Source organism: Leucoraja erinacea, chromosome 17 (genome assembly GCF_028641065.1).
Source record: "Leucoraja erinacea ecotype New England chromosome 17, Leri_hhj_1, whole genome shotgun sequence".
NCBI lineage: Eukaryota > Metazoa > Chordata > Chondrichthyes > Rajiformes > Rajidae > Leucoraja > Leucoraja erinaceus.
Genome location: NC_073393.1, coordinates 42594879 through 42607129, shown reverse-complemented (window position 1 = coordinate 42607129; position 12251 = coordinate 42594879). Strand labels below are relative to the sequence as shown.

Sequence of the window (12251 nt, the reverse complement as noted above, 5' to 3'; positions counted from 1 at the left end):
GCAATCTCCCGGTTGCAAAACACTAATCCCCTTCCCATTCCCACACTGACCATTCTGTCCTGTGCCTCTTCCAATGTCACAGTGAGGCCCAGCACAAATTGGCAGAACAGAACCTCATTTTTCGCTTGAGCAGCTTAGAATCTAGAGGATGAATATTGATTTCTCTATATTCAAGTAACCCTTGCTTTCCCCCTCTCCATCGCTCCTCCACCCTAGTTCTCTGACTTGTTTTACTGTCCTGATTAATTTTACTGATTGAAAGATACTCCTTGTCACCCTCCCCTCAGCTAACAATGAAACATTCTACATTTCCTTATCATTGTCTGCTTTAAACTGTTGTTTTCACACCTTACCCCTCCATATCTCTAGACTCCCACTCCCCTGACTCTCAGTCTGAAGTAGGGTCTCGGCCCAAAATATCACCCATACTCTGGCCCACTGGGTTACTCCAGCATTTTGTGTCTATGTAAATGGAGCACCTTAGTTGGTATGGGGAAGCTGCTGTATGGCTCCATAACAAAATGAGAACTGGTCTTAGAGTGGAGGGGGGTAAGAGGGAAATCACAAGTTCAGTATGCATTTTGGAAGGCAAAGATATGTTTACTTTTATTGTAGCAACATTTGAGTACAAGAGTTGTCAGATGTTCTTTAAATAAAAGTTACCATACAGTACCTTGTGAGGCACTGTAATAAGATTGCATTTGGAATACTGTACATAGTTAAGACCTCCCTATGTAAGGGTAGAACTGATGAAGGCAGTACAACAAATATTTGATAGATTTGATTGATTCCTGTGATGGTAGGATTGGCATACAAAGAGTGATTAAGGAAACTGAGCCTATACTCTTCAGTTTAAAAGATTGAGGAGTGATCTCATTAAAATGTATCAATGCCTTCTGGGCTTGAAAAGATATATACTGTATGTGGTGTTATGGGATCACAATCTCAATGAAGGGTTGACTTTTCAGGAGAGAGAGTAAATAATACATATCTTCACCCAGAGGGTGGTGAATCCCTGAACTTCTCCACCCAAGAATGCTGTGGAGGCTCCACTACTGAATATATTCAAGACAGATTAATAGACCGTCAATGGATATGTACAGAGAAGCAGCATGGTGATAAATATCCAGCTATAATCCTTTTGCATGGCACAATAGACCAGGGGCCGAATAGCCTCATGCTGCTACTTACAGAAGAACAGAAGACATTATTTTCATACAAATGCCAACAGTGATCATCCACCATTCTAACATGCACCATTAACTGCACTAACATTTCTAGTCAACAAAATTTTCCGAGACCATCACTGTAATGCTCAGTTAAATCCTAAACACTATATTAGTTTTAGATTGATAAAAAAGTTCAGCTTATATGAGACCAAGGTTGAGAGGTTGTATTTAGTGTTCTATGTAAAACATTAACAATCTTTGTCATCAAAATGATACAAGTACCTTATTAGCTATTATTTCCATCTGCAAATAATAAAACATATATTTTAATTATATCAAATGATAAAAAGCACCCAAATATATAAGTATCTTCTAAACTGTGCTTGGTTATTGATATCTTAAAGTAGATATTACATGTAAGCACCAAAGTTGAAGTAATTTCTTTTTCCAGTTCACCACATCATAAAAGAAAATTTGAAGCCCTTATAATATAACAAAAGCACATAGGTATATTCATTTGAAGTTTTCAACATTCAGCTGTGTGTATTCTGTTGAGAATTATTTTCATGGGAAGATGGGATTGTTGTATACACAGTTCTTTTCAGTAGAGGCTGCAATGATCGGTAGTTGTCCACCATAAGTTTTTGCTGTTCCCCACGAGCTGTGCTAAACAAACTACGAAACACATCCAGCTGTTAAAAAGAAAAAGAAAAAAAAATAAATGAAAAGGAACTATGAACTCCTCTCAGATTGCTATTTAAAAGGCAACCAGTTTATTGTTTAAAAGGAAGTGGACAGAATACCCAAAACGTATTGTATACCTGTAAAAAAAAGGAATTTAAATTTTCAATCATGGAGGGTGAAGGGAGAACATAGAGGTGTATAAGATCACGAGGGGAACAGATAGGGTGAGTGCGCAGGTACAAATGAAAAATTGTTCTGACACAGAAATCCAAGAGAAAAGGCTGCAAATTCTAAGCAGAGTGAGGAAATAATCATGGAGAAACAACCAACCAACCATGAAGTTAACGGATAACCAAAGAACAGTATTGCATTGGAACAGCGTGTAAGAAGAAACTGCAGATGCTGGTTTAAACCAAAGATAGACACAAAATGCTGGAGTAACTCAGCGGGACAGGCAGCATCTCTGGAGAGAATGAATGGGTGACGTTTCGGGTCGAGACCCTTCTTCAGACTCTGGAACAGGCCCTTCAACCGATAATATCTAACTACACTTCTCATCATTTTATATACCGGTACTTCTTTTAGGTCTCCCCTCAGCCTTTGATGCTCCAGATAAAACAATCTGTTTGTCCAACTTACAATAAAATGCTGCCTTTAATAAAGGCAGCGTTCTGGTAAACCATCTCTGTACCCGATCCAAAGTCTCCACATCCTTCATGTAATGGGTGCCCAGAACTGCAGTACTCCAAAAGTAGCCTAACCAAAGTCTTATAGAGCTGCATTACTCAAAGCCCTGATCAATGAAGGCGAGCACACCATACATCTGCTGTATCACTCTATCTACTTGTGTTGCCACTTTCAGGAGCTATGAAATGAAACCCCAAGCTCTCTCTGCATATCCATCCTGTCAAGGGGCTTGCCATCAACTATATACCTTCTTCTTACTTCAATTTCCCAAAGTGTAACACCTCACGCTTGCTCAGATTAAACTCCATATTCAATTTCTTCAATCAGTTCTGTAGCTGATCCTGCTGTAAACATTGACAACCTTCCACACTGTCTGCAACTCCAGCAATGTTGGTGTTATCTGCAAATTTACTACCACATCTACATTTCGTCCAAGTCGTGTGTGTGTGTGCATCTCAAACAAGAGGTCATAACATAGCTCCCTGCAGAACTCTACTGATCACAGACCTCCAGTCAGAATAACAGCATCCACTACAACCCTCTACCCTCAGATTACTTTCTGGGCTCTGGGTCATTTACTTGAAACCAGAATTCCATTCATGTTCTTAGACTTTTAGAGTTATAGAGCTATACAGCATCGAAACAGATCCCTCAACCCATCTTGTTCATGCCGACCAAGATGGCATTTTGGATTAGTCCCATTTGACTCATACAGTGTCCTTCTAAATCCTTCCTATGCATATATTTGTCCAAATGTCCTTTGAAAGTCATAATGTGTCCTTTCTAGATACAGACTCCTCTGTGAAAAGGGTGCCTCTGAAGTCCCTCATAAATATCTGCCCTCTAGTTTCTGAATCCTCTACCCAGAAATAACTCTTTATACATGCCCCTTATGATTTTGTATATTTCAATAAGGTTATCCACCTTCCCAACTGATTTAGATCCTGTTGTAAAGTTAGATATCCTTCTTCATAGTCTGTTATAACAATTTTGCTGTCACCTACAAATGTATTCACATTAATTACATTGTTATCCAAATTATTAATTTTGACCACAAGCAAAACTGGGCCCAGCGCCAAATTCTGTGGCACTCCGAAGCCCCCAGTCTGAAAAACACCCCTTTACAACTATCCTTGCATTCCAACCCCCTTTTAAATCCACTTGGCTACCTCACCTTGGATTCTACATGATCTTATCTTCCAAACTAGCTTTCCATGCATCTCACATAGACAACTTTCATTGCCCTGCCCTCGTTAATCTTATTAATGACCTTTTAAAAAAAAAATCAGATTCGTAACACTATTTTCCACGCTGATGATGACTATCCTTAATCAGAATCCCCTCCAACAACTTTCCTACCACAGGCGTCAGGCTCAGTAGTCTGTAGTTTCTTGACTTGTTCTTGCTGACCTTCTTAAATAACGGCACAACATTAGCCACTCGACAGGTTGAGTTCAGAATCAGATGGGGTAGAAAACAGTTAGGCTTCACATATGTTGGCGATGCAACATGCTTTGCACCTGAAATCAGCATTTGCATTGCATCCAGTCAACCACCGAGTGGCGCCGTGAATGGCAGCCTCGCCAACTGTCTTGTCCCTTTCTTCTTTGTTGTTTTTTGTCTGTTTTATTTGTATGTTTTAGTTAATCTTTAGTTTTTGTATTATGTGGAGGGGTGGGGAAACTTTTTAAAATCTCTTTCCTCGACGGAGATGCGACATTTTCCGTGTCGTATCTCCGACCGCACTGTGGCCTTAATATCGTGGAGCTGGCGGTTCCTTTGTTAGGGATTGACTGCGGGAGCACCAGCTGCAGGAGCTGTGGTATTATGCAATAATAGTGTAAGACTGAGCAGAGGGGCACTAGGACCCTGTGTGCCAGAAGCCAGGCTCCAGTAACCGGATGTGACTGGAACCCAGAGAGAGTGAAATGTGATGTGAAATTGTTCTGTAAACCTGTTACATTTACCTGAAACCTGAAAGAATAGTTCACAGTATGGTAACGTGTAAGTTATTTTATTTCTATTTTGCATGCCTAGATCAGGGACAGGTCTTCCAGCAAAAGGGCAGAATAAACCCCTTAAGACCTGCAGAGACAAAGGTAGTCCACCCTTTGTTCTCAAAGAAAGGGAGATGTGGTATTATGCAATAATAGTGTAAGACTGAGCAGAGGGGCACTAGGACCCTGTGTGCCAGAAGCCAGGCTCCAGTAACCGGATGTGACTGGAACCCAGGGTGTGGGCAGTTAGAGAGTTGCCTGGGCTTACACAGGAGGCTGTTGCAGTTGCTGTTATTGTACAGATTAAAGGTATACTCTGTTTATGTCGTGGTACGAGCCTTATTACAAGCATAACCCGACAGGAGCTTCGACCGTCCCGATCACGGGAGCCTTGATCGCCTCTTTGCGGGGGTTTCAATCGCCCCGACTGCGGATGCTTCGATTGCCCCAACGAGTAAGGGAGGAAGAAGGTAAAAGTTGTTTGCCTTCCATCACAGTGAGGAGTGCCGGGTCACCGAAAGCAAGATGGACGGGCTGCCTGCGCTGGTGAGGACTTGGGGGGGGGGGGGGGGGGGGGGGGGGGATTGCCAAGAATGTGGTGGATTCGGTGTTTGTGGGGACGTCGCGCCGTGGGATCATCCTGGAGTCTGGTGCGAGTACAGGTGGCTTCCCCGTGGTTTGGGTGGACAGGGACTGCAGAGAGAGTGACAAGTGGTCGGTGCAACTCTGGTCATATCATGGTGTGTGTGGCCCGGACATTGGACTGATGGCTGTGGGTCTCTGCTTATGCTGTGTGCCCTACGGATTCTCACACTGTGGTGGCTGTTTATGTTTAATTTGTATGTAATTTTAATCTTGTTGCTTTTTTTTGGTATGACTGTATGGTAAAATCAAAATTCACTGTACCTCAGGGTACACGTGACAATAAGTGTTTCACAGTACATTGTAAAGGAAAATGAGATCACATTAAAGATATTTGGATAAATGACCTTGCGGAACTCGATTTCAGGAATGACCTAATGCAACAACTAATGCTGTCAGGGAGATTTCCAAAGCTCAATGGTGAAAGCTCAATTTAGCTTGCTCAAAGCTCAATTTAGCAAATGGTGGTATTACATTGCAATTTGTAAGATGTCCAATTTAGAAATCAAATATCTCAAATTGATACAAGGATCAAGAAATTACTGAGACATTGGAGGGGTCTTAGGGGGTGGAAGGATTAGCTGAGAATGTTTTTCAAAACCAAAATACTCAAAGGGGAACTAACATTGATCAGCAAGTGCAAAGACAATGCATTAGCAGTTGATGGATAACATTTACCAGTCATGCAGCTGGTAAAGCTGCTGTCCCACAGCACCAGAGACCCAAGTACCTTCCTGACCTCAAGTGCTGACTGTGTGGAGTCTGCATGTTCTCCCTGTGACCACAGAGTGCTCCAATTTCCTCCCACATCCCAAAGACATGCAGGTTTCTAGGTTAATTGGACTCTGTAAGTTGCCCCTAGTGTGCAGGGAGTGTGTAGAACCTGGATGTGAACGGGTGCTCAATGGTCGTGGTGGGCTCGGTTGGCCAAAGGGCCTGTTTCCTTCCTGTATCTTTAAACTAAATGAATGAAAGGCACATTAGACAGCAAAGAAGGTAGTTTAAATTTTTGATTTTGCTCTTTGTACTATATAACATAATTTCCAAATTTTCATCATTTTTAAAGGTACTAGCAGATTAAACATCAATATTTCATTATTTTGTTAAAATCAAAGACAGACATGATAGAAGACAGAGCAATTTCCCCAGCTTTGCCCTCTGAACAGAGCTTACATGAGGTATTACAAAAAGAGCCTCTGGACCATCACCCACAACCAGGTACTGCCCATACTGTGCAGCTGGATTTGTGGAGACCGGTGAGAACGACACCCTCTACATCTATTCCAGCCAAGTAGAGTCACTCAAGGGCTATAGGTGGTAATTCTGAGTCCAATCTAGCAATCATGGCAATGTAACAAAATCATGGGAAATTGGGGAAGAAAAGTCACAGAAGGTAGACACAAAAAGCTGGAGTTACTCAGCAGGTCAGACAGCATCTCTGGAGAAAAGGACATTTCGGGTCGAGACCTTTCTTCAGTCTGAGAGTCAGCGGAATGGGAAAACGAGAGATATAGACATGGATGTAGAGAGATATAGACAAGCACACCATCTTTAAGCTTGATGTAAAAGTAGATCACAGTAAAGAGCTACCAAATGCAGGGTGGGAGGGGGGAAGGGAAATGACAGCACAATTACATGAAATGGGAAAGGTCCTAGCTTTATTATACATTCAGGGGCCAACATCATATTTAAAAACACGTCGTTTCTTCAGGCTTTCAAACATGGGAACAGATTGGCCAGTGATTGCCACAGAACCAGAATAATTTAAAAAAATATCATTCGATGGAGCTACATGATTTTTCCCTAATTCTCAAGCAGCTGCCAGCCACAATTACAACTAGTTTCATCAGGTCCTACACTACCCCACCCCTCCACCCCACCTCCTGTTCTAGTTCATCCAACTACCATAGAAACATAAAAGCAGCAAAGCAATATTCCCTGCCAACAAGCATGTGGGCAAACTGCCAGTGACACACCCTCATGTTTGGTTTCTAATTTCCAGTATAGCCTGGATTATATATTTACAATTCTATGACAGCCCCACACTAACTGCAGAAGGCCACCGTTGTTTTGTTTTAAACAAAGTGTTTGAATTACATGGATTTAAGAGATAGCTAAAAACATTACCTGTTCAAGGTTAATTTCAATGGGATCTTTCATAATGACCCAGGTAACAGATTCAGTCAATGGTGGTGTGGTCAGAGAACCAGGATATGTCCAATAGTCAGAACGAGATGGAATCAAACTTATCGGATCAAAATTGAAGAAATCAACTGTTGAGTCCTGCAGGTACAGAATTAGTCACATTGGGTAAGGGAAATACATAATTTCACATGATTTCTTGACTTTCAGACATTTAATAATTAGGTAATTTCTCTTATCATGAAAAAATATTTTAGAAGTGACTGGCAATTTTAGGAAGATACAAATTTAGAAGTTTCTTCTCCATACATTTAATCAATGTGGTGAGGTGGACGAACGTCTTTTGATGTCTTTGCATGCAATGCACAGACAGTGCACTTTCAACACATCCTCATTATAAAAGGATGTTGTGAAATGATGGCAAAACATATTTACAGTACAGGATAACTTCCATTGCAAATCTGCCCAAAATAACTTGGTTCCTTGAAGAGGGGTCCCTACCCGAAAGGTCACTCATATTTTCTCCAGTGTTGCTGCCTGAACCGCTGAGTTACTCCAGTACTTTGTATCGATCTTCAGTTCCTTAGAGCTTTGCGGCACGAGTGATGTCATTATTCTACTGAATGCCTGTCTTTCTTCCTTCACGTTGTTGTATAAACTGCACACAGGTTATGGTATAACTGTACAGTAACCAGTTAGTTTGGAAAATACGTGGAGTTAGAACATAGACCAGTTCACCACAATGTTTGTGCTGAACATGATGCTAAATTAAACTGATCTAAATTATCTGTGTATGATCCATAATCCATCTATTCCCAGTGAAGAAGTAAAACCTTTAGTTTTGCAAAACCTAATAGGATACTTGACACAATATTGTGCAAGCTGGGTGATTGATGCAAACTCACCAATGTGATTAACACATTGATCTACTTAATATCATCAAAGTCGTCTCCTTTGTGTTTTACGTGCAGACCTGATGATTAACTACTTAACCTTTGTAGATCACCATTGAACTTATTAACCTATGTACATCACACGAGTCGTCTTCTGTGTGTATAAATATCTTGTTGTGCAAACAAACTTTGCAGATGTGATCACAGTCTTTGACTGAGCCACATTTCCCCTTGAGCAAGTAAAATAAACCAACTGCTGATGGTTAATGAATCAATTCCTTGAGTCTAATTACGGATCGAGACTTTGACATTTGCACTTCTGACTAGCGAAAAGCCTCTTAAACTGCACTATCATTTTTCCTTCACCACCCTCTGGCAATATGTTCCAGGCCCCCACTACTTTCTGTGCAAAACATTTGCCCTGCACATCTCCATTAAACTTTGCCCCACTAACTACCCGTTAGTGTTTGACATTTCCACCCTGGGAAAAAGTTATTGGGAAAAAGCCTGTAACTCTGAGACAGATTTGCAAGGAACTTGCTAAGTCTGAAGAACAGCCATGCGAACAGATGAAAGGTGGACAAATTAAAATAAAATCAAAAAACCTCTAGTGAAAGAGGAAAACTGCTTTGCTTTATTGAAAAAACTCTTGCGGTGTGATTAAAGTGGGTTAGAATGCAGGGATATTAGATCATGATTAGAAAAATAAGACATGGCCAGATGCCTCATGTCCCACTGTTAAGTACAGTAAGGACAAATGCCACCTTCCATGCTATGATTTGTTTACATTCTATTATTCAATATATGCTGTATCCAATTCAAAATGCCTTTTCCCCCTCTAAAGCGTTACAATGAAGTGTTCATTGTAAAACGTCACTGGATTAATACACCTTTTTCATACTAGATCTTTTACTGTAGATAAAACAAAATGATAGAATATGCTATGCTTAGGGATGAATCTTCAGATATGAACCATGCTAACCTCTAGCAGAAAGACAGAAGGAATTTGGAAACAAGAGACTGCGGGTGATTTTGAAAGGAGTGGTTGAGTATATCTCAGCAAGGGCTCTGGGTACCAAATCCTTAATGCGCTGCAGAAATTTATTCCTATAGAAAATTCAGCACTTTGGCGTAGGTGGCTACTGCCTTGTCTGTGGGATTCTCTGCCTCAGAGGGCGGTGGAGGCAGGTTCTCTGGATGCTATCAAGAGAGAGGGAGATAGGGCTCTTAAAAAGGAGGATATGGGTAGAAGGCAGGAACGGGGTACTGATTGGGGATGATCAGCCATGATCACATTGAATGGCGGTGCTGCCTCGAAGGGCTGAATGGCCTACTCCTGCACCCATTGTCTATTGTCTTACAGTTCCAGAGAGCCTGGTTCGATCCTGACTACAGGTTTGTACGTTCTCCATTGCGTGGGGTTTTTCCGAGATTGTCGGTTTCCTCCCACACTCCAAAGACGTGTGTTTAAATGTAAATTGTCCTGAGTGTGTGTGCAGGGATCGTTGGTCAGTGTGGACTCGGTGGGCTGAAAGACCTGTTTCCATGCTGTACCTCTAAACCAAACCTGTAGCCAAGTAGTGCTAAACTCACCAAGCATGACATGTTCACAAAAAAAAGAACAAACCCAATCTGGCAAATTATTTGTTTTGCACCTTCTGGGTAGCAAAACATGTGTGGGGGGGGGGGGGGGGGGGCTGAAACATGATTTTCTGTCTCTCCCTTCGGAGGAATGCGACTCTTCTGTCGTATCCCCCCTGCTCCGGGGTTCGGCCGCGGGCCAGTGGACGACATCGTCACAGGTCACAGGCTGGTGCATGTTTTCCGGAGCTCCCGTGGCAACAGCTGCGTCCGCTGGACTGGAGGGCGGCAGCTTCGACCACCCCGGGCCGCGGAGCTTGAACCGGCCCGTTCGCGGAGCTCGGTGAGCCACGGGACTGACTTACCATCACCCGGTGGGGTAACAAGATATCGCCTCAGCGCAGAGGGAGAATGAGGAGGGAAGAGACAGTAACCTTAAGACTTTTGCCTCCATCACAGTGAGGAGGTGCTTGGTGAACTCACTGTGGTGGATGTTAATTTGTGTTTATTGTGTGTTTTGTTGTTTATTATTACATGTATGGCTGCAGGCAATGGCATTTTGTTCAGACCAAAAGGTCTGAATGACAAATAAAGGATCTAAGCAGTCTCAACAGCATTGTCAAACAATAACTCACCATATAATTTTGGACTAAGTGCAGAAGATCTGAATTCTGGTGTAAGGATGAGAATAATTGCTGATGTAGGAAATTCTGGAATGTACAAATTCTACAGACAGCATTTGAGGTCAGGATCAAACCCAGGTCACTGATTCTGTAAAGTGGCTGTCCCACTTAGGCGACCTAATCTGCGAGTTCTGGCGAGTTTGTCCTCGAATCATACAAGCAGCATGGTCGACACAAGGTCGTAGGAGGTCTTTGTAACTCTCCTTCATGCTCTAGAGTGGTCTCCGCGTACTCGAGGCCTCAGCTAGGTCACGGCATATTTTTCAACGTGTTGAAAAATGCCTGCGAGCAAAAAGAGGTCACCATGGAAAAAATCGATACTTTTTTTAACTCGTAGGTTTAATTGAGGTAGGTAGTAGTAGGTCAGCATGTTAGTTGTAGGTAATCGAGGGTAGTCGAAGGTATCCGTAGATAGTCTTCATCATAGTGGAAGGTCGAAGGGAGGTCGAAGGAGGTCGTCTTCACTCTCCACTATTCGGTGTCCAATTTTCACGAAGTTAGTCACAGCTAGTCATAGCTAGTCGAAGCTGGTCTTCAACATGACATTTTTTCAAACTCTTCTAAAGCTCTTCTAAACTCGCCAATTAGGTCGGCCAAGTGGGGCAGCCCCTTTACCTACTACGACCTACTATGACTAAACCTACGAGTACACGGGGGCTACTGCTGAAGCCTTGAGTACCCGGAGACCACTCTCGAGCATGAATGAGAGTTACAAAGACCTCCTACGACCTCGTGTCGACCATGCTGCGAGTATGAGTTGAGGGCAAACTCGCCAGAACTCGCGGATGAGGTCGCCCAAGTGGGACAGCCCCTTAAGGCACAGCTCTACTGCTGCACTACAGTGCCGGGGCCATTACTGAATTAAATGAATAAAACAGTACAGGTTGAGCATCAAATTTCCAGCACCCTCCGTTCCAGAGCCTTTCTGGATTATCCGTTTTTCTGGACCAGAGGTCACTTGATAATGAAATGACAATATACGTCTGGCCCGCTAATAACTTCACTGGTGTGTCTCTAAAGTGCGATGGAGTGCCAGAAACTTAAATAAAACAAATATAAAATGTAAGGTACACAAAAATGCAGGAGAAACTCAGCGGGTGCAGCAGCATCTATGGAGCGAAGGAAATAGGTAATGTTTCGGGCCGAAACCCTTCTTCATAAAATGTAAACTGAATGTGAATGGAATGACCTGCCGACCCATCCCCAACACATCATCTCCCCGGCTGTTTAGAGCCCCAGCTTCCGACCCCCATCCTGCCTCGCAAGATGCACCAGCGAGTCCATCTTCACCCACCGGTTGTTCCACTGACACGGCTGTTGTTGCGACTGATGCTGCAGCACCTGGCGAGCGCTTTCGTCGGATCGCTGATCCCCCCCCCCCCCCCCCTTCCTCTCACCACCATCGTCGCCTCCTCCTCCCCTGGAGTCGCCGACATACTCCACCTTGGAAGCGACAGCAGGTGAGAGGGGATGGAACCGCACAGTGACTGAGTGTGTTCTTTCGGTGGGGGACAATGAAGAATACGCCGTCCACAGGGGCTAAAAACTGAGCTGTAACAACAGCCATTTGAACTGGTGAAGAAGGGATCACTGGTACAGACCAGCAGCATCAACGCCTAGTTTTAAAGTGAAACAGCACAATATATGTGTATATGTATGTATGTATATATGCGCATATATATATATATGCACACACACTGAACATTTTTTTCTTGTTTATTACATTGTTTACAGTGTACTATGTTTACATATTCTGTTTTGTTGCTGCAAGTA

General features: G+C 42.8%; 1 protein-coding gene across 2 annotated transcripts in view; it reads right to left on the bottom strand.

The window, feature by feature from the left end:
• Positions 1 to 579: 579 nt before the first annotated feature.
• Positions 580 to 12251, bottom strand: part of ca5a (carbonic anhydrase Va) — a 62990-nt gene continuing 51318 nt past the window's right edge. For both annotated transcript variants that reach the window (XM_055649058.1, XM_055649057.1), the window contains exons 7-8: positions 7307 to 7462; positions 580 to 1861 (exon numbers count right to left, since the gene is read on the bottom strand). In XM_055649058.1, coding sequence (XP_055505033.1) covers positions 1703 to 1861; positions 7307 to 7462 — 315 coding nt within the window. In that variant the 3' untranslated portion in view covers positions 580 to 1702. The remainder of the gene's footprint in view (positions 1862 to 7306; positions 7463 to 12251) is intronic.